The 23,030-nt window shown below is 42.8% G+C and overlaps 1 protein-coding gene across 1 annotated transcript; it reads left to right on the top strand.

Annotated features, from left to right (window-relative positions):
* The first annotated feature begins 1,698 nt into the window (after window positions 1–1,698).
* On the top strand, window positions 1,699–21,038 carry IGSF1 (immunoglobulin superfamily member 1). The gene is given in 23 exon segments (XM_087829447.1): window positions 1,699–1,724; window positions 5,346–5,413; window positions 6,002–6,067; window positions 7,823–7,912; window positions 8,496–8,777; window positions 8,989–9,276; window positions 11,154–11,438; window positions 11,656–11,691; window positions 11,694–11,948; window positions 12,837–12,911; window positions 12,914–13,108; window positions 13,441–13,561; window positions 15,427–15,497; window positions 15,593–15,625; window positions 15,999–16,289; window positions 16,586–16,864; window positions 17,512–17,799; window positions 18,598–18,885; window positions 19,077–19,364; window positions 19,557–19,844; window positions 19,962–20,240; window positions 20,625–20,748; window positions 20,903–21,038. Coding segments are annotated over 23 exon segments (4,152 nt in total).
* The last annotated feature ends 1,992 nt before the right edge of the window (window positions 21,039–23,030 follow it).

Consider the following 23,030-nt stretch of genomic DNA (forward strand, 5'->3'; position numbering starts at 1 on the left):
TGAATATAGCAAGATGATAATTAAGGGCAGGTTGAATAGGCAGACATTGTAATATGATAGATAAAATTGGAAAAATTAATTTTAATGTGACTATGAAAGCAATAAATTATATGAAATTAACAGATCAGTTTAGATAAAAATTTTCCCCTACCCTCTGTCAAGGGTACTTGGATCTTTTAGAAAATTTGACCATATCCTGCAGCACAAAACAAGTAGAACTCAAGGAGATGCATGTACATTGAAATGATTTCCTATAAACTGATATTAGAAACATTGTAATCAGTGGGTGATATTGCAGTGATGTGTTTTTAAATTTCTAATTTGTGTTGCTTTTGCAGTTTAGACATCCTCATTTAACTTTAATTATATAATTGGTTAATTACACAATACATTGGAATAAAAGAACTTAATTGTTGACTTCTATACTTCCTTTTACAAGTGATTAAAAGTTCCCCAAAGATATTTCCTCCCCCTCCCATCTCCCTGCTCCCCAAGCCCATGAAAATGCCTACAATTTGAATATACTGAAGGCAAATCAGACTCTGAAGTAGAAAAAAAGCTTTCCTGGCGCAAGGACTTTAATGCATCTTGCCTGTGTTATAGGAGCCACTCTAAACTGCTCATAAGGGCCTCTCTCCCTGCCCACCCCAGGAAGTGAGGCTGAGCCCACCCCTTTTCTACTGGGGTATCAACTTTATTGAACACAGGAAAAGGGGACAGTGGGCCAGTAGTTTACCTTTCAGGTAAATGGTATGTGGGCCATGCAGAACCAGTGGCCTTGCTAGATTGGAACAAAACAAAATCTCATTTTCTCCATCGGCCCATTAACCTTAAGTTAAATTCACATAGGTAACCCCACTCTAGGTTTGCTTTGTGACAGGCATCCAGAAGCCTGATCATGCAGAATTTCATGCTTATGGCTCATAACACCTTAAAGCTAACAATGAGTGTTTTGATTAAATAAATTTCAGTTTGGTTCATCACTTGCATTCCATTTATTCTACAAAGCTTCCTTTCATGGTCCTGAAAATACCCTCATTGATAGCTTCCAAAAGTGACTTAGTGCCCCAAGCTGAGCCCTTAATTATAGAAATGCTTGACAAAGAATAAGTTGAAACCCAAACTCTGTGGGTGGGCCCCAGTTTCCCTTTTCACTGTTAAAGGAAGGTACTTCCCACATCCAAAGCTCAAACCTCCACTAGATCTTTATGTTGAAACCTAATCCATCTGGTTTGGCCTCCTCACTGTTCCAGAACACTACTTGTCTAGTCCCACCATAGTTCCTTATTTGTCTGTTCCACATATCTTCTCCACTGCAGAAGAAGATGTTGGCTTAGACTTACTGGGGATTGGGGAGGGGTGCTAAAACATATTAGCAACCTTTGAATGCACCAAATACACTAGAGATATGACAGTCTTTAGATGGCTTACCACAGTATTGAAGTACAGGGAGGGGGAGGGGGCCACAATGTTTATCACTCTCTTGAGAGTATAAGAAAATTATTAGAATTCCTGGTAGTTCATGTTTACCAGTGAAAAATCACTATCTTAAAACATAAAACTGGAAAAAAATGGTTTGCTAGTAAATGTTTAAGTAACAGTTCTCTGAGGTGGGGGGTGGGGGGTGGACCTGATTTATAGCATTTACTTATTCAGTGGTGTAAATTCTGTAACCATGACCAATTTTAAGCTACCAACATGATATTACTGAATGCTGGATTGAGGTAAGATGACACATTCATCTCTCCTGAGCCAGTGCTAGCCAACTCCAGCACATCACTGGGAAGTAGCCAGATTTGCCCTGTGCTTTTCCTCTTTGAACTATAAGACAGATTTAGCTTTAAAAAGGCTCATTGTCCTACTCTGGACTCAGTTATAGAAAGAGGCTCTCCAGACCACCCCTTGCCTATACATGGTCCTTGGTGCCTCACCTCTTTTGAGCTCCACCTTCTTGAAGCTTTCCTAGTACTCCTTTGGTCCCCATTACAGCTTTTTGGAAGGTAATTGCTCTTTTCTTCTGTCTAGGTTGAGAGTCTTTGGAGCTTAGAAACCCTGTCTTACAAATCACATTAGTCCCACCTCTACACTCCACCACATCACCTACTTCAATGTTTATAGTATGTACTTAATAAACTCTATGCCTAACAGTTGTTTTACAATCCATAAGAGTTGGAACCCTCTTCTAGCTCCCATGCTCAAGGTGTGAAAGTGCACAGGGGTATGGCTCAGTAATATTTTCTGGTATCACCACTTCCCAGGACAGTGAGAGTGAGAGCTCCCATACCAACCCCCTCCTGTCCATCTCACCATTGTAAGGGGATGGAGAGTCAAAGGGGCCCTGGCCACTAGGAATAAGACTGGTCATTCTCAAAGCATTCCCTGAAAGAAGAGTTAATATCAGCCAACTTTCAAACAAGGAGAGAAACCCGGTCTTCTTGGCTTCTTGGAGTGTGTGTGTGTGTGTGTGTGTGTAAGATTCAGAATCACGGAGCCACAAGCCTGGTGGATTCCTGATGTGGGGAGGCCAGCAGAACCAACAAAAAGAACTCTATTTCAGTTATGTCACAGCCCCAGATCCAGATCCTGTGGGCCTCTACCACCAGCTTTATAATATTTGGCCTCTCAAATTTTCTCTGGGAAGGTTGGCCAGAAATTGTTTCTCCAGCTGCAGGCAGACTGTAAGGTTCAAGACCCACAGAGGTAGCCTAGAGATGGAGCTTCTAGTATCTCAATTGCCAGCTATAGTTTGGATGACAGGCTTCTATGAAGTCTGAATAATAAGTCCCTTCAAGTTTCCATAGGGACCCAGAGCAAAAGTTGAGAGTGAGTGGTATTCTCACTTACATAGTCCCATGACCTTTTTAGGCTTCCATGGCCAGTTAGAGGGGATTTTGGGCTATAGATCCAGGCTGCTGTTTCAAGAACAAAAGTCTCAGCCCAAGGACTTGCAGAGAGTAGGGGAATACTATCATCACCTTTTCCTACATTATTAACGATGCATTTGATTAGTCTTTTCTCTTTTACTATTTTTACATCTATTTTAAATTTTTATCATTACAGGCATCCAACGCAAAGACAGCGTAGGGTAGTGGTTAAGAACATGGGACTGCATTTCACAATATATACAAAGATTGAGTCATTATGTTGTTCACCTGAAACATTATGTAAAATATAATGTTGTATGTCAATTATACCTCTATTTTTTTTTTTTAAAAAAAGGGGGCTAAGAAGTTGTTTAGTTAAGGAGTTGTTCAGTTACTTAGCATAAAACTTTTCAGAAATCTTTTCTATATAAGACCCTTTTAAAATATAAAGTAAAACCAATAAAGTGGTTTAAGTAAAAACAAAACAAAACTTGAGATTGTATATAAAGGCTGCCTAGATATGAATTCTAGCTCTGTGAATCCTAGCTCTGCCACTTGCTGGCTGTGTAGACATTGGTCAATTTGCTTAATGGCTTTATGTTTCACTTTCTTCATCTGTAAAATGGAGCTGATAATGATAGCTATCCCATAGTGTTGTTATGGGGACACAATGAGTTAGTATTTATGGTGTCTAGTACTATCATAGTGATTACTATATAAATGTTTTGAAAATTGGTATGCATATTTTCATCCTGACTATCACTACTGTGTTCAACCATCATGTTCAGTCAATTTTACCTCCTAAATATTTTGGGTACACTTGCTCCCCCCTCCTCTGCTTCTGCTGCCCTAGTTCAGACCCATAACAACAGCAAACTGTTTGCAATTCTCCATACCTTGGTCTTTCCTATTGCAATTCTCTGACTCTCATGGCATCCCCTTCTCTAGCTATCTCCTACACCACCTTCTCTATTACTCTTTATCCTTAGACTACAAGCTCCTTAAGAGCAGAGACAGCCATCCTCTTTGAATTGTCAGCATGTAGAAGAATGCTTGGCACAAAGAAAATAGTCACCATTTATTGAATAATGGATACTTGCTGTGTCCCAGGCAATATGTACTGCTTCACATGGGGGATTTTCATACAACTCTAGACAAAACTCTGTGTGATAGTAAATACAATTATAATCCCCATTTTACAAATTAGAAAAATGAGGCTTAGAGAATCAAAATAATTTGGCCCCAAAAAACAGTTTTATGTTAATATGGCTGTTCTATTCTTTATGCAGTAATCTGCAGTTTGTAATTGTGTGAAGAAACAGAGTGTGCCAGGAAGCCACAATTCATATCACCTGATGCATGAAAATGTGATATTCAATTTGCCTTTAAAAGAGCTGTTACTTTATTTTTACATGGTTTGCTCTTAAATTACAGCATTTTTACATAGATAATATTTAATCTTTTATGAAAGCAAAAAATCCACATAAAGAAAAAATTTACTATATTTTACAATTAATTGATCTATGAATCAATTGGATGCTATTCTTTGACACCATCATATATATCAGGAGCTTTGCCTAGTACCATTCTTTTTTAGTTTACTTTTTTATTGTTGACATTAGTATAGATGTCCCTTATTTTTCCCCTACTTCCCCCTCCACCCAACCCTTGCCCCACCCCAGGCCTTCACCTCACTATTGTCTGTGTCCACTGGCTATGCATATATGCATATATGTTCTTTGGTTAATCTCTTCCTGCTCCCTCACCTCCTTCCTCTCTGAGATCTGTCAGTCTGTTCCATTCATCCATGCCTCTGGACCTATTTAATTCATCAGTTTATTTTGTTCATTAGTTTTCAGATATAAATGAGATCTTGTGATATCTGTCTTTCTCTGACTGGCTTATTTCACTTAGCATAATGGTATCCAGATCCATCCATGCTATAGCAAAGGGTAAGAGATCTTTCTTTTTTACAGACACATAGTCTTCCATTGTGTAAATGTACCACAGCTTCTTCAAAGTATACTATAAAACCATTGTAATCAAAACAGTACTAGCACAAGAACAGACATATAGATCAATGGAACAGAACAGAGACCCCAGAAGTCAACCCACACCTTTATGATCAATTAATTTTTGACAAAGGAGGCAAGAGCATACAATGGAGTAAAGACAGTCTCTTCAATAAATGGTGTTGGGAAAATTGGACAGATACATGCAAAAAATGAAACTAGACCTCCAACTTACACCATACACAAGAATAAACTTGCTTAGTATCTTATTCATTCATTATCATTTTAAAAAGTCTTTCATGGTCAACTAAATTTGTTAACAGTTGTCTACATCTTTGGTGGTAGTAGCAGCAGCTACTAATTATTAAGCACCTACCATATACTAAGCTTACTATGCTATAAGTTTTACATGCACTATCCCATTGAAGCCTTTTGCAATAGCTTTTTTGTTTGTTTGTTTATTTTACAGGTGGGGAACTGGGAATCACAAGTTTAACTCACTATTGAATAATGGAACCTGGACTGAAATCCAAATTTGTATGTCTCTGAAGGCTGGGTTTTTATCCCAAGCTGGAATTTGAAGGCTGTCGAAGTTACTTAACCCTCTCTGAGCTTCAGTTTCCTCAGTTGTAAAATTGAGGGAAGTAACACATCTTATAGGGTTGCTATGAAGATTAGAAATAGTAGATGCCCAGGGACCATATGCACATTGTAAGCATTTAAACCTTTAAACCATGGAGGCAATGTTTATGCGCTGTGGAATATTAAATGGTCAGAGAAAGATCTGAGATCCCTTTAAAGACACTGGGGAGCTGGAGAGGAAGAATATACAGCTTTGGCAGTCTTAAGAGCTGTCCCTCTCCCCTCCAGAATACAGTGATCCAATGAAACTGTGAGAGACATGTGAGGTGGCAGAAGCCTGAATTTGGCTCCAGCAACCTCTGCAGGGAGTCGCGAGAGAGGCTGAGAACTGGGAGGGGCATAGAAATCCCGGCTGTCGGAGAACTGCAGGTGTCAGGCAGAGGTAGTGAAGGTTCGAGCTGGCCAGCGATCAGGCTGGGTAGAGAGCGAGGCGGAGCGTGGAGCCTGAGAGGCTGTCCTTAGACAGCTCTTCTCCCCCGCCAGGCACTTTGCTGCATCTGGAGGAGCTCATTGGAGAATCTCCAAAATCCGAACTGCCCTTCAACTACCGTAAGTACCTGCAAATGAACGCATAGTCCAGTGGCTGAAGATTAAATACTGGCCATCAGATCCTAAACAAAACCCCAAAATAGTCTCCTGCTATAATTAATTGCAGTTAATCAAACTGCTCCCCAGTATGTCCCCCCACCCTCTTCATCCCTTCTTTTCTTCTTCCCTCACCATTCCAGCCTTACCTTGCTGAGAATCTCTGGGCACTGTAGATATCTTCCCTTTATCTTCTCAATCTTCCTCCCAAACCTTCAGCGGAACAGGAACCCGGCACCCTCCGGAGCCCAACCCCTTTGATTCCTGGAGTCCTCAAAGCTATGCGGTTGTGGGATGGGAGGAGTCATTAGTCATTTCTAGTATGGGGTATGTCATGCTCAAAGGCACTGCGGAGGTGTCTAAGGGTGGGGAAAGTGCTTGAGGTGGAGTAGAAGAGGAGGGTAAAAAGGCTAGACTGTTGAGGTTGGGGGTAAGGGGTGTGAAAGGCCAAAATGGGTGTAGCCAATTAACCTGAAGTTTGCAGCTGCTGTCTGTTTCTTAGGCATAAAATTCATCATTTGGGCTGAATATAAATGGTATAGTTTCCTTAGTGGTTGGAGAGGGATCAGCCATGCTGATCATTCCAGCTTCTCTGATTCCATTCAAACCCTCAGGATGCAAAACCCTGGCTTATTGGTCCAAGTGACAAGGATGACTTCTCAGATGACATTCATGGGCAGAATCCCAGGTTGAACCTTTCCTTGGCAGTAGAACCTGGCTTCCCCAATAAATCCTGGCCAAAAGCCTCAGGGCAACAAAGCAATAGGGCGGCACCCAAACCCGGGCTTGACCCTGACCCTAAAAGGAGTAGAAATAAAGGCCTGAAATGGAAAGAGCATCTTTAGGGTCCTACACCAGGTTGATGTACACTTCGGGAAGAAGAAAAATAGACTCCTTTTTAAGAAATGTTCACAGTCCCTGGCACTGTACATATCTTATCTCTGATCCAACACAACTACAATGCTTAGGTAGATTTTATTCCCTCACTTCACAGATAAAAAAAGTTCAGAGAGGGTGATTTGAGCATCCTTCAGTGCAAAAAGAAACTGTGCCTTCTTGGCTCTCTGACTGTCCACCTGCTTCTTACAGCCCAGGAGTTCAACATGAATTGAATTTCAGCTCTGATATTTAATATTTTTTTACTTTGGGAAAATTATATATCTTCGTTAAGCCTCAATCTCGTCTCTTTTGCCAGCAAAATGGGGATGGTATGAATGCCTCCTTTGCTATGTTGTTGGAGGACTCAGTAATATACATGCACACACATATACAAATATATTTACATACATATTTATTTACATACGTATTTACATATTTACATATATATGTATATATTTACATATATATGTATATGTTTACATATATATGTATATGACTCTCTACAACTCCCATTTCCTTCATCCTATGGCCTGGATTAGGTCACACCTCTGGGCCTTTGAGATCCCAGGTAAAAACAAACATTTCAATGAATCTGACATCTTAGATATCAGCAAAGACCTTGAGTGACTGGAGGGGAAAGTGGGGAAAAGAGGCAAGGAGAGGAAGTAACATGTGACCTTGTAATACCTTGTAATACCTTGAATGTCTGTGAGGGAGAAGGTAGTAAGGTTGTCCACAGCAGTTTAGTGATCCAAACTAAACTTTAAGGGGGACAAGTCTTTGAGTAAAAACACTTCTGCTTTTAGATCACACTACCTGCTGGGGGCAAAGCCCTTTAAGCCTTGAGCACCGGAGGTCTCATAACATTGGACAGGCCAGGGGAGGAGGCCACCATGCTGCAGACATTCACTCTCTTGCTCTTTTGCATTTGTGAGTACAAGGAAGGGGTGAGGGGCAAGTCACCCTGTCATAGTGTCCTTATGAGTAGGCACCTTGGGGAGGGAGAGGAGAGTATTCATATTTGTGAGTGGGTGGGGACAATGAGGGGGGCTTTCCTTTACCATAATCTCTTTTTTGGGGGTTGAATCTGGGTAGGACATCAATAGGTAAATGCGTACTGATACCTCAAGTACCTTCCTTCCTGAAGGTTCCAAGACATCGGCCTGCCTCCATGGCCCTGAACCAAACTGCCTTGAGATACCAAAGAAAATTCCCAGATTGAGCTGGTTGGGAATAAGAGTCCCTGACTTCATGACCTGGTTTCCCACAGAATAGCAAAGAGTTTTATCTCAGATGAAAAGGAAGCCAGGCTTGCACTTTGTTTCCCAATTCACTTGGATTCCTTGAACAAATATTCTGGGATCCTTATCCCACCTCCCACACGAGCAGATACTCCTGTTCCCAAAGGAAGAAAAAAGGAAGAATCTGGATCAAGACTAATTTTAAGGGACACTGGGGACACATTATGGGAGAGCTGTAGTACTCACATCTTTGTGATCTTTGGGAATGACAGTGACACAATCTCAACCTGAGCTGTGGATACAGACCAACTACCCCCAGACCCCATGGGAGAACATCACGTTTTGGTGCAAAAGCCCCTCTCTAATTTCAATCAAGTTCCTGCTGATGAAGGATAAAACACAGATGACCTGGATTTGCCCCTCCTATAAGACCTTCCAAGTTTCATTCCCCATAGGTGCCCTTACTAAGTACAATACAGGTCTCTATAGGAGCTTCTACTAGAAGGAGAAAGGCTGGTCAGAGCCCAGTAAAGTTTTAGAGTTGGAGGCACCAGGTAAGAAGACATAAATAGATAATCAAGAATAAACTCCAGCTCCTGGGATTCAAACTTGCCTTCCCAATGCAGGGTTTGTTTAATTCATTCATCCATTTACCTCAAATGCATGCATACATATATGCGGGCATTTCACAGTTAGTAAGTAACCAGCCAGTCTGTTCCACTGGATGCACTATTCTTGTTTTACCAGTTCTCTCTCTTCTTCCAGGCCAGCTGCCCAAGCCCATCTTCTGGATCCACTCTGAGACCTCTCCTCTTTCTGGACATAATGTTAACATACTTTGTCATGGCTGGCTGCAGGATTTGGTATTCATGTTGTATAAAGAAGGATATGGCCAGCCCATGGATTACCAAATCCCAACTGGGACAGTGGCCATCTTCTCCATTGCCAACATGACACCTGAGAGCAAAATGGTTTACATCTGCCATACTCATATTCAGATACTCCCCACTCTGTGGTCAGAACCCAGCAACCCCCTGAAGCTGATTGTGGCAGGTGGGTGTAGCTATGGCTGCTGGGGCCTGATGATTGTTGTCCCCGGGATCATGGCTGGATGAGATAGGGTTTCTGATTTTACTTTCCTCTGCCAGTTCCTAGGCCCTGCAAGGTCCATTAGCTAGAGTCATTTGACATTTTAATGAGATGGAAATTAGAATCACACATGCTACCAGGCAGACCTGTGGGAGCCAATCTCTTGGCTAGTGAGTAAGCCCAGCCAAATGTCCAGCAGCTTCAGCTCATCACATTTTTGTTTTCTACTTGTTGTATAATATGCATTCATTTATTCATTAAACTATATTTATTGAGCACATAACATGTGCCAGGCACTGCCACTGCAATCTTATAAACTGATATTTTTAAAAATTAATGTATTTTTATTCTATTTGTTAGTATTAATTTTTAGTGTGGAAAATAGAATGAGTTGTTAGTACTGGCAATAAAAAATAAGCAAAAATGACAAAAAAAGTGATAGTGCATATTTTAGAAATGGTTTTATAAATTGCTTTAGTCATGTATATACAGATCCAGTACAGCAGTAACAAGCTTTAAACACAGCAAAAGTCTCCCCCAAATGTCCAAATTCCAGACGCACACGCTTGCCCCAACTCCCTCATGCTATGACTTGGATGCCTTAAAAACAGAATTGGCCACATTTGCTTTAGTTTCTCCATCAAACTGCATAGGGTTGGGGAAAGCTGTGGTGCTACAGAAAGCACCCTGGATTTAGAAGCAGTAATCCTGGTTTCTAGTTCCACCTTTGACACTGCGTCCCTGTATGATCTAGAGCAAGTGACTTCACCTCTCTGTGCTATGGTTTCCCTCACTCAAACATGGGATAACAGCATCTATCCAATCTACTATATGGTGTCTCTCTGTGCCCCACTTTCCTGATTTGCAAAATTGGTATAATAATAATGCCTACCTCACAGGGTTGTTGTGAGGATTTGCCTAAATATAATATATGTACAGTGCCTGGCATATAAGTTCTCAATAAATGGTAGATATTAATTTTATTAGTATAGCTTTTTATTAAGGATCAAAAACAAAGGTCTGTCTGTTTGAACTGCGTGTATGTATGTTTTTTGTATGAATGCCCTTTCAGCAAAGATTCTACTAGCACACGCTTCTGCAGTTACCTGTTCACTGGCATCCCCTTTGGCCATGAGCTTGTTGTCTCCTTTACTTGCATATCCCTAGACTGGCATGATCCAAAATGCTCGGTGAGCATATGATGGAGCTGATCCTTCCAATAATGGATGGGTAAGTCTACTTGAGATTGGGATAGGTAAGAAATAGTGGTATGTTAAGAAAGTTTGCCCTCTATTTTGTAGTATGATCTCCTTGGAGGAACAATACATGGAAACAAGGGTGTGGTCCAATTAACAGTGATTTCTTTGGGTTGTAGACTTACTGCCCAATCCCTCCTTATTGGCTTCTTCCAATCTGATGTTGAGTAATAGGGTCTTACATGTGTTCAAAATCCATCCTTAATACTGCACTTGCATTCATGCTTTACAAAGATGGAATCAAAGTCATTTTTTAAAAGTTTGTTTCTCAGTGGTTGGAAAAATTACACATGTCATTTCAGGGTTCTAAAGATACAGGGAATTACAGATGTAGATATTCCACTGAAACACACCATGAAGCATAGTTAGAGCTCAGTGGAGCTGATCGAGTCTGGTGAGAGGGCAGGGGCATAAGTGAACCTACCCTTGATTACCTCCTAGAAGAGGGAGAGATTCAAGGAAGGGGAGGGAGCAAAGGGTAAATTTCAGCTATCACTTCCTGTTTAAAGAAACTAGGAAAGAAAAAACAAAAAATAATAGGGAGGAATCATCCTACCTCTAACTCAGGGTCTCTTCCCTTTCTAGGACTCTATCCCAAACCAACTCTTATAGCTTATCCTGGGCCCATCATAGCACCTGGAGAAAGCCTGAATCTCAGGTGTCAAGGGCCAATCTATAGAATAACCTTTGCTCTAATAAAGCTTGAAGACTTAGAGAAGTCCTTTTACCACAAAAAGATAATAAAAAATGAGACATATTTCTTCTTCTGGGCTTTGAACACCCATGATGCTGGACATTACCTCTCTTTTTACTATGATGGGTCATACAGAGGTTCACTCCTCAGTGATATCCTGAAAATCTGGGTAACTGGTAGGAGAGGGGGATGCCATGGGACCTATATTAGAGACTAAGGATACGCAACTCCCTCTGGGCCCCTTGGAGAACCTAATCATGTAGCCAGGGATAACAGTGGGGAAGGAACTGGGATTTGCCAAAGGTGGACTGGAGGAAGAAGAGGAAAAAAGCCCCAAGTAGTAGGAGGAGGAAGTCAGGCTATTAGCCCTTTATATTTTGGGTCTCATCCTAGGCACTTTCCCCAAGACCTGGCTACTTGCTTTGCCCAGTTTTTTGTCCAGATAGGTCAGGACATGAGCCTGTGGTGTCAAGGACCAGTGGATGGAGTGGGGCTTACACTCTGTAAGAAAGGAGAAGACAAACCACTTCAACTCTTGTATGCTACCATCATCGATTATGACGAGTCATTCTTCCTCAACAATGTGACCTACAGTGATGCTGGCATCTATAGCTGCCACTGTCTCTTCTCCTAGGAAACCTCTATCAGGATGAAATCACACAATACCATGGAGCTTGTGGTTGTAGGCAAGTGCTAACAACTATTGTTTGTTTTTATCATCATTACAATGTTCTAAAAAGGTGTTAGTGGATCTTTATTCTCTTGGAGATATGAACCAAGGAAAAACAGTCTAGGAGTTTGGTGTAGACTTTTCTTCAAAAACTTTAGGTACCTTCTCTCCCAGGATTTTTACTCAAACCCTATGTTTCAGCATGACCTAGCCTCATTTTAACCCCTGGAAACATTATTTTCTTTCATGCCAGGGCAAACTTATAGATATGAGGTCCTGATTAAAGATAGGAGTGGGCACCAAGGAATGGGCTAAGGAGTTCTGTTGCATGGTCAAATTTTGTAGGCTTTTGTTTGTCTTTCTTTTGTTGGTGAATTTATTAGGATGACGTGGGTTAATAAAATTATAAAGGTTTCAGGTATGCAACTCTATAATACATCATCTATATATTGTATTGTGTGTTCACCACCCCAAGTCAAGTGTTCTTTCATCACCATTTATCACCCCTGTACCCTCTTCTACCTCCCCCAACCCCCTTACCCTCTGGTAATCACCAGACTGTTGTCTATGTCTATGATGATTTTTTTTCTTTGCTTAATTCCTTCACCTTTTTCACCCAGTCCCCCAACCCTCCTTCCTTCCGACAGCTGTCAGTCTGTTCTCTATAAGTCTGTTTCTATTTTCTTTGTTAATTTATTTTGCTCACTAGATTCCACATATAAGTTAAATCATATGGTACTTGCCTTTCTCTGACTGGCTAATTTCACAGTCAAATTTTGAAGCCACTGATCTAGTGAAAATAGAAAGGAAGATAAGACAAAATAGGAAGCTGAAAAACATTTCTTGGGGAAGAGGGTACTGAGTTCAAGGTCACTTCTAACTCTGGTCTCTGGATTAACTGCAGATAAGCCCTCCAAACCCTCCCTGTCAGCCTGGCCCAGCACCGTATTCAAGTTAGAAAGAGCCATCACCCTTGAGTGCATCACCCAGTACTCAAATTTTCTCTGGAATGGGAAGAAAGAGTAACATTCCAAACATTCTCAGTGAATGGAGACTTTATTATCAGTAATGTTGAAGGGAAAGGCACAAGGACCTACAGTTGCATGTATCACATAAAGGCACACCCTAACATCTGGTCACATTGCAGTGAGCCTCTGAAGCTGATGGGGCCAGCAGGTGAAAGGACAACTCTTCATAAGGATGCCCTTTTATGGCTTTGACCATGATACCCTGGGATCCCAGATCAGTGCACAAATAGATATGGAAAGGGGAGTGAGGAGCTTGTAAGTCAGGGCCCTTGGGTATCGGCACCCTTCCCCTGAGGTGGTTTCACAATCACTCAAAGGCAGAGAGCAGGATACTTTCAAGGCTCCTTTTCTTCATGAAAAAGAAGACCACTTTGTTCTCACCTTACCTTCACTGTCAATAACCATCTCTCCCTTCCCACATGAATGCGTTCACCTGTCCCTATCCCCATCAAGGCCCTGGCTTGTGTTCTCTGGCCACAGGCTTGCTCACTTGGAATTACATTCTGAATGAAGCTATCAGGTTGTCCTCAACCATGCAACTTGTCGCTTTGTTATTGGTAGTGCTTTGGATAAGGTGGAAATGTCAGAGACTCAGAATCAAGTAACTGCCTTGTCTCAACCCCCTGCTCCTCAATCTAGCTGAGTTCAGGCTCTCCAGAGACTCAGGCATGTGTCATGCTTAAGTTGAGACAAGCCACAGGGGTACACCTTTTGTATCCCCCCCCCCCCCGGGTTTAAGACATTAGACTTTCTCATTCCAACTGTTTCTCTTTCACCTCACAGAGGGGTCAGTACTCAAGCTAGAGGGTGGAAAAATAATTTTCAGAGGCGGGAGAAATAATTAGAACCTCATTCACCGATTCCCCCTAGGAGAGTGCCCAAATCTCCCACCCATACCAACATGCTCCTCAGAGATGATTGATGTATCCCATATTAACTTGGTCACAACTTTTTCTTTTGCAAGAAGCCATGTTCTCCTGTCCCCCTGGATGTTATCCAATTCCCATCCTAACTTTTCACCCTTAACCCCTAGCTCTCAAGGGAGAGTCTTGTGGTTTATCCTAGTTGCCATATAAACCAACTTCTCTGCCACTCTGGCCTCCAACTACCTGTGCAGAACATTCTGAGAATAGAATCTTAACTTGGATGGGCATCTGATGAAACAATGGATTGGGCCAAGGAATCAGATGGCTTCCTATGACCCAGAAAATGACAAGCCAAACAAGTTCTCTTGTCATTTCCTTCGATCTTTGATGCCACCACCCTCTCTCCCCATCTCTATGGCCTGTGTTCAGGCTATTCTGTTTAGAAATGAGAAGAGAAATGACAGTTCCTGGCCTGGTGGGAGCCTCAGCTCCTGAATGTCTTGCTTATATCTCCCCACCCTCTGCTCCTGGCTGTACCCCACCACCACCATTATGATCATAGAACTTTGTGTGTCTGGGAGTATTCAATACACAATGGATGATAACTGATTGTGTCTGTGTTTTCCAATGGTATCTGAAGGACAGAGTGCTTCAGTAACAAGAAGGGAGCCACCTAAGCCTTTTGCAAAAACCACCACCCTTTGAGTTTCCAAAGTTTCAGTGGGGAACAAGTTCTGGTTCTCCTCAGAATCTATCCTGAGTCTCACATTCATTGGGTTAACTTCCAAGCCAGGAGGTTGAAAAAAATGTAGCTTCAAGAACCTTACTTCAGCCCAGGACTAGTGTATCAAAGAATGAGTTTAGAAAGCAGATTTCAGAAAAGGCAGCTTGAAAAGCAGGTTTTCCTGACCAGGAAGGAGGGTTAGTGTTTTCTAAGTAAAATTTTTCAAATAGATTTTGGCTTAATATCTAATTTTACAGGACCAATAACCCCAAACTGCTGCATATTTCTGGTCATAATATGGGGGAGAATGGGGCAGAGAGATCCCACTCTGACAAGCTTAGCTCGGCACCAACAATCCTCTGGTAATTCACCGAGGCTGCTTAGGCAACCCTTCCATAAGAAGGGCAGGTGAGGCCGGTCAGTTTGAGAACCACTACTGTCATAATAAAAACTGCTTCCAAAGTTAAGCATGAAAAAGGTGAAACACCGAAGATTTCTCCCTCCACTCACTCACCCACCATCCAGAGCTGCCGATCACACTGAGCTCCAGGGGTTCTGAGAGCTAGAGTTACAAAAGCATTTTCACATCTGACATCTCAATTCCAGCAACAGCCTAATCAGGGGCCATGGGGAGCTGACATCTGATATAGGCTGGGGAGGGGGGGCACGTGGGTCATGAAAGAGCAAGAGGATTGTAGGCGGTGAAGCCCTCAAAAAGAAAAGCCATGATGTCAGAAAAGATTATTTCCCATTATCCTGGCTATGTCCAATCCTTATTGGATGGCGAGTAAGCCAATGACATAAATTGCCGCCCCCTTCTCTCCGCCCTCCCCCTAATCCCAGCAACTCCTCTCATCTCTTTTCTGGTCTAGCTAGAGAAGCCTGGTTGCTGGGAGCAGCTCAAGGGGTCACCATGCTGTTCATAATCACAACCCTTCTCTGCTGTGGTGAGTACAGGGGGTGGGATAGGGGCCTGGGCAGAAGACCAGGGTAAAGTCCCGTGTGGGAGGGGGCAGAGTCCTGGCAGCAATTTCTTTTGCAGGACTGTGCAATGGGGTATTGACAGAAGAGACTGGTGAGTTTTTCCTGCTCCAGACTGGGACATTCCTCCCTAGAGATCCGAAATAACTACATAGTGTCAGTGTCAGTGGACAGGGAGTGACTGATTGGAAGGGAAAGGCAGCCAGAAAGGAGCACTCTCTAAAGTTGCTGGCAAAATTCAGCCTCCAACTCTGCTTTTGTGCCTGCAAAATTTCCTCCAACTTTCTGCACTTCCGAGTCTCATCCGAGACATCAGCTTCTCCATTTCCCTGCCCCTTCTGAAGGAAGGAAAGAGTTTGGATTTGAGTTGAAAGGAGAGGTGGGCAGTGTGATCTGAGTAGGGGGTTCAAGGGTAAGGAAAGGGGGAGGAGGAGGGAGAATGGTTTCATTAACTCTGCTGTTTCTAGAAATAATCACGCCAACCCCTAAGCCTGAGCTATGGGCAGAGACCAACTTCCCTCTCGCTCCGTGGAAGAACTTAACCCTCTGGTGCAGAAGCCCTTCTGGCTCAACTAAGGAGTTTGTGCTGCTGAAGGACGGGACTGGGTGGATTGCAACTCGTCCAGCCTCAAAGCAGGTCCGGGCTGCTTTCCCCCTTGGTGCCCTGACCCAGAGTCATACCGGGAGTTACCACTGCCATTCATGGGAAGAGATGGCTGTGTCGGAGCCCAGTGAGGCACTTGAGCTGGTGGGGACAGGTAAGAAATGTCCAAGGACCCTTCTGGAGTAATCCCCAGGAGCCTCTGGGACTCCAACACCGTTGCTGAGTATGAGGGAATGCACAAAGATTAAGAGCCAAGGGGCTTGTGCTGCACATAGGAGAGGAGGGACACTGAAATAAGGTTGGGGATGGGTAAGAGAGTGAGAGGAGACCGAGAGAAAGAGCCAGAGACCAGTCCAAAATTGCTTTCTTTTTTACTGACAAATTGATTGCAAGTGTCCCATCTGGGCACCTTCAAACTTTGGACTCCTTCCACTCCATTTTGTTTTCTAGACATCCTCCCCAAACCTGTCATTTCTGCGCCCCCCCCAATCCGGGGCCAGGAACTGCAAATCCGGTGCAAAGGATGGCTGGCAGGCATGGGGTTTGCTCTGTATAAGGAGGGATTGCAGGAACCTGTCCAGCAACTTGGTGCAGCTGGGAGAGAAGCCTTCTTTACAATCCGAAGAATGGAGGATAAAGACGAAGGCAATTATAGCTGCAGCACTCACACTGAAATGCACCCCTTCAAGTGGTCTGAGCCCAGCGAGCCCCTGGAGCTTATTATAAAAGGTAGAGCTGAAAAGGGTGTGTGAGAGGGGGGGGAAGGCAAAACTCTGGGTCAAACACTCCTCTCCCGGCAGCAAATTTGTTGCCCGTCCTAGGAGCCTGTATCCAATCTTAGAGCCAGGCAGGCGTGGCGCAGGGAGTGCCAGGGCCTCTGGCTGCATGATATTAATAGCAGTAATCGTTATTAATAGCTGGGGTTTGTAGAGGGTGATTTAATTTTTCTAATTATTTTCATATCAATTATTTTATTTAGCTAGAGAACAAATATTCAAGGAATATTTGGACAAGAAGGGGGAATGGTACCTTGTAGAGCAGGCACTATTTCCCCTTCTTGTCAAAGTGGGCAAACTGAGTCTCAGGGAATCAATAGAACCCCAATGACAATTCACTCTTTTAGCTAGCCTCCATTTTCTGCCCTGATGGCAATGAATATTCAGCTACAGGAGGTGAGGGGTGGGGATGAGGGGTTCCTGTGAGAAGTTCATCTGCAAAGTGACTTTGAGCGCATTTTTAAATGCATCTAATTATGAATGCAATACTACAAAAATAAAACAGTGTCCTGGAACCAATACTAGCTATATGAGCTATTTTTCTTCCTTTTCCCCCCCTAAGTTGGTTTTGTGTTCTGTTTTGTTGTTTTCATCATCTAGAAATGTACCCGAAGCCCTTCTTTAACACATGGGACAGCCCAATGGTCACTCTTGGTGCCCGAGTGACTTTCAATTGCTCTACCCCCCATGAGCATATGAGCTTTATTCTTTACAAAGATGGAAGTGAAATAGCATCCAGTGACAAGTCTTGGACAAGCCCAGGAGCCAGTACAGCTCAGTTTCTGATAACTTCAATGGGCATCGGTGATGGAGGGAATTACAGCTGCCGCTATTATGATTCTGCTATCTGGTCTGAGCCCAGCGACTCTGTGGAGCTCGTGGTTACAGGTCAGGAGTGGGGAAATGAAGGCGGAGAGGGTTACTGACCCTGGGACAGTGGGTAGAAGGCCTGTCAGGGGGAGAGGAATAAATGCTCCTTCTAAAAGTCACCAAGAAAGTGCTTAAGACAGGGACTGGCACATGGTAAACAGTCCATGTAAGGCAGCTGCTGATATTATTATCAATACAAGAATAAGAGACAAAGGAGAGGAAGGAGGCAAGTAATTAATTTCTGGAGAAAGATGTGAGGCAGATGGGAGTGTCAGATCCCTAGAACCAAGTTCATGTTGCCCTATTTCTGAGATCATTTTATTGCTTGGCCTTGAGCTTTAAGTTCAGTGTCCACTTTTTCTTTACCTGGGCTATCAGAGATTGATGGGCTGGTTGGCCCTCAGAGAAAGGGCTAAGACCTTGAAATGTCAGCTCCATATTATGCAGCCATTAGAAATTATAGTTTTCAAAGGCTGTGTAACATCATAGGAAAATATTTATAATATAGTTAAGTGAGAAATACTAACTACACAACCATGCACACAACCATGCATATAGTAGGATCCTAATTATGCAAATAGTTATAACCACAATGACATGGGCATGTATAGAAAAAAATAATTAAAAAGAAATATATAAACATGTATAAAGAATGATTATCATTGAGTGGTAGAATTATATTATCTTCATTTGTTTTTTTGATGTATTTTCTAATTTTCTACAGTAAACATATTGTTTCTTATAATAGCAGTAAAAAAGCAATTTACAGAATGTAAGGGACAAGCTTCTCTCATGTTGTGGTTTGTTTAATTTCAGAATTCTACCCCAAACCCACTCTCCTGGCAAAGCCAGGTCCTGTGGTGCTTCCTGGGAAGAATGTGATCCTGCACTGCCAAGGGGCTTTCCAAGGCATGAGGTTTGCCCTTTTGCATGAGGGAACCCAGGTTCCTTTACAGTTTCAGAGTACCTCAGAGAACTCAACTGACTTTCTTCTCCACACTATTGGAGCAGAGGACTCTGGGAACTACAGCTGTGTCTACTATGAGACGACCATGTCAAACCGGGGATCATATCTCAGCAAGCCTGTTAGGATCTGGGTGACAGGTAAGGACAGACAAAACATGGAGCTGGGACAGAGACAATGGCTGTAGGGATTAGGGAGGGTAATTCTTCTTGGAAGGCTAGTCTAGGCCATGGAGGGGATCTATTGTGGCCAGAAGGAGAAAGATAAAGGGTTAATTCAGCAAGTGCTAAGTTTGCATACTCACCGCTTTACATGTTTGGTCTCTTCCTAGACACATTCCCCAAACCATGGTTATTTGCTGAGCCCAGTTCTGTGGTTCCCATTGGGCAGGATGTTACTCTCTGGTGCCAAGGGCCAGTTGATGGAGTAGGGTACATTCTGCACAAAGGAAAAGAAGCCACTTCAGTGCAGCTCTGGGTATCCACCAGTAATGATGGGGCATTCCCCATCACCAATATATCTGGTGCTAACATAGGACATTACACCTGCTGCTACCACCCTGACTGGGCCAGCCCTATCAAGATACAGCCTAGTAACACCCTGGAACTCATAGTCACAGGTAAGGGGAAGATGCTCTGGAGTGGTCAGGGGTTGTAGAAAGGAGGGAATAGACTGGGACATGGTTCAGATGGTTTTCAAAGACTTCAAGAAGAGGCAAGCAATAGTCTTTCTTCTTTACTGAACAGAGCCTCCAAGGGAAATGTACTGGCAAGTGACCCCTTCTCTCTGACCAGGAGTTAATGTTTTCTAGGTTTGCTCCCCAAACCCAGCCTATTAGCCCAGCCTAGTCCCATGGTGGCCCCTGGAGAAAATATGACTCTTCAGTGTCAAGGGGAACTGCCAGACTCAACATTTGTCCTGTTGAAGGAGGGTTCTCAAGAACCCCTAGAGAAACAGCGGCCAAGTGGATACAAGGCTGACTTCTGGATGCCAGCAGTTAGAAGTGAAGATTCTGGGATCTATAGCTGTGTCTATTATTTAGACTCTGCTCCCCTTGCAGCTTCTAATCACAGTGACCCCCTGCACATCTGGGTGACTGGTAAGGTCCTGGAGACTTCAGTAAGAGTCTAGATTTTATAGTGTTTTTAGTAGTTTGGCTTAAGGGGGTAAAGGGCTTGGGTCACTTCTTTTAACTCTGTGTCCTGATTGATTGCAGATAAGCCCCCTAAACCCTCCTTGTCAGCCTGGCCCAGTGCTGTGTTCAAGCTAGGGAAGGACATTACCCTTCAGTGCCGAGGACCCATGCCAGGTGTTGAATTTGTCCTGGAACGTGATGGAGAAGAAGCACCTCAGCAGTTCTCAGAGGATGGAGACTTTGTCATTAGCAACATAGAAGGAAAAGGCATTGGAAACTACAGCTGCAGCTACCGCCTCCAGGCCCACCCTGATATCTGGTCAGAGCCTAGTGATCCCCTGGAGCTGGTGGGTGCAGCAGGTGAGTAGATAATCCCTCCATGGTCCTGGCATAAAACACCTGGGATCCCAGAGATAGTCCCCATGGAGATAACCCAAATATGGAAGGGGGGTTGGAGTCAGAGACAAGTGTGGTGATATTTCTTTCAGGATGGTAAGGAGCGGGACCTCAGATCTGCTCAAAGATCATGAGCAGGATATTTTCAAGGCCTCTTCCTCACTACCCAAAAGGAAAGCTGCTTCTGCCTCAGCATAAGCACTGTCTCTGATCACCCTCTCTACAATCTCAATACATGGCTCCCAAATAAAGCCTGGAGGAGGCCAGATGAGGAAGCAATGAGAGATCAAGTGAGACATACCTGTATTAACCTCTATGGCCTTGGTTTCTCCTCTTTCATCATCATAGGTCTTGCTGCTCAGGAGTGCACCGTGGGGAACATTGTCCGAAGTACCCTGATTGTGGTGGTGGTTGTAGCTTTGGGGGTGGTGCTAGCCATAGAGTGGAGGAAATGGCCTCGACTCCAAACCAGGTAAATACCTCATAGCAGCCTCCTTCTGTGAAACCAGGACTGATGGAAAAACAATGCTCTGAATGTGTTTCTAGCATCTGAGCCCCACAATGCAACCTGTTTTCAGGTTGATGGTTCTGGATACTCATTTAGTCATATATTTTTCTTTACACAGAGACTTGGAGAGAGATAGAAGGGACCAGACCATAGCCCTTGAAGAGTGTAACCAAGAAGGAGAACTGGGCACCAATTCCAACTCTTCATCATCAATCTCTTAGGGAACCTCAATGGACCTGCCAGTCCTAATATAATAATCTCCTTTACAAAAGTTTTCCCTTCCTCTCTCTTTTATTCTCAGAGACCTGCAAATATGACTGATTACCCTGGGAATCAACCCCATCTCCTATTCCTTGGCCACTAATCACCTGAGCTGGGTCAAGCGGATTTTGGGAGTTGAGAGCTCTACTCTCAACTGTAGATATAGGGTGAGATGTTTCCTGTAGAGATTCCCCATCCCTGTAACTCCTCACTGTACTAATTTACTAGTGCATGTAATTCTATTAAACATGTATTCTTCTGAATAAAGAGACTATTTAGTATTTAACTGCAAAAACTATGACAGTGATTTTTCATTGGTCTGTTGTTCACTTACAACTTAGCAGAAATGGTGTATCGAAACTTACCTCCAAGGCAGAATAAGAGAGCATGGGGCTGCTAGTATAGAGAAAGGAGCTTGAGGATGGGGTGGGGAGGAGGGAAGGCTCCAAAATAGTACTTACCAACTTGGTTTGAAACATGATGTCTGAAAGGAATGTCCTATTGTAATTCCATTTCATTATTGAATTAATAGATGAATGAATAAGTGGATGGCAAAAGTTCTCTCCATGTTGAGCCTGAGGAGGGCAAACACTGAAGGTAAATCCTCTTCACCATGTTACTTCTAGGTCCGTAGTACGCAAACATCAGGATCATCCCTCTGCAGAACATTGAAATTGGCAAAGTGTGCTTTGTAGGCCTTACCTCACAATCACAGGGTGTACATTAACTCATTCTTAAATGTGTACAATTGATAAAGCTGAATACTTGCCCCTCCCTAAAGAGAGCCTTGTTTTACCATAGGAATGGGCCTCTGGTGGTGAGATATCATGAGGTGAGTAAGCAGTTAAGGTGGTTGGTTTGGAGCAGAAGATCTACCAGCGTCCCTTCCCAGGACTTCAAATAGAGGCTGGCTGACATTTTAAGCCCTTGATCTTCCTCCCTGGATCAGTATGTCACTTGCCTCATGGATGGGAATTCAGTACACATTAGGAGTTTGGACTGGGAAAAGGAACTTACCTGGTTCCTTGAAGCTGTTCAAAACTTCAGAAGAATTAAACTATGGGTCCTAGAGGAGGTCCTAACCTCTTCAAATCTGACCCTAAAATTCCTCATCTCCCAATACTGGTTAATTCTAAGCTAACACTGTTTAATAAAGCAATGTACACAGTGAGTTATTTATCCCTGGTTACAAATTTTAGAAAGCAACTCCTATATTCTTACATTAGGAAGCTTATTTACCCAGCAACTTAATGGAAAGAAATGCATCTTTCTTACAGAAAGATCCTTTCAGAATGAAACACTCTGAGCACTATAGACTAATTTATATTAAGCTCTTTGGAATGTAGAAGTACAAAGTCTCACTATGATTTCCATTTGATGAGATTCTGTTAGTGGCTTATACTAATTTTTCAGTGTGTTCTTAAAATTTACATTTCAAAAATACTTTTACACTTGAATTTAGCAAAACCTGCTTGTTGCTTTCTGTTGAACCCACTCTCTGCCTTCAAACTCTCAAGCCCTAACCCTCAATCAAACTGTACATTTTAAACACTAGAAGGAGGCTTGTCCTTGGTCCTTAGTTTTAGGATAAAAGTCCTTCGATCAGATCTGATTCTGTTTCCCAATCATTGGGTATTCCAAAGTGTACACTTTGGGGCTGTACAAGTTAGAAAGTGATCACTTGATTGTTTTAGCTGTTCATTGGGGAAAAGAGAAAAGGGAAGCAAAGAGCAGAGGGCCACGGACTGGAATTTAGAGGAACCTCTGAGTTAGAAAAGCAGGGAGAATATGAGGTGAAAATGACAGAAAAAGATTCTTGTGAAATTCAGACATTAAACATGGGGTGTCCTATGTCAAAAACATTCAAACAGAGATACTCATACAACCAGAATTTTTTAAATAAACCTTTCAGAGAAAAACAATTAGTGAAAAATATTGTGACACTGGACTGTTAGTTGGTTTTCTTAAAACACATATACCATTCT

Source organism: Miniopterus natalensis, chromosome X (assembly GCF_054644295.1).
Source record: "Miniopterus natalensis isolate mMinNat1 chromosome X, mMinNat1.hap1, whole genome shotgun sequence".
Taxonomy (NCBI): Eukaryota; Metazoa; Chordata; class Mammalia; order Chiroptera; family Miniopteridae; genus Miniopterus; species Miniopterus natalensis.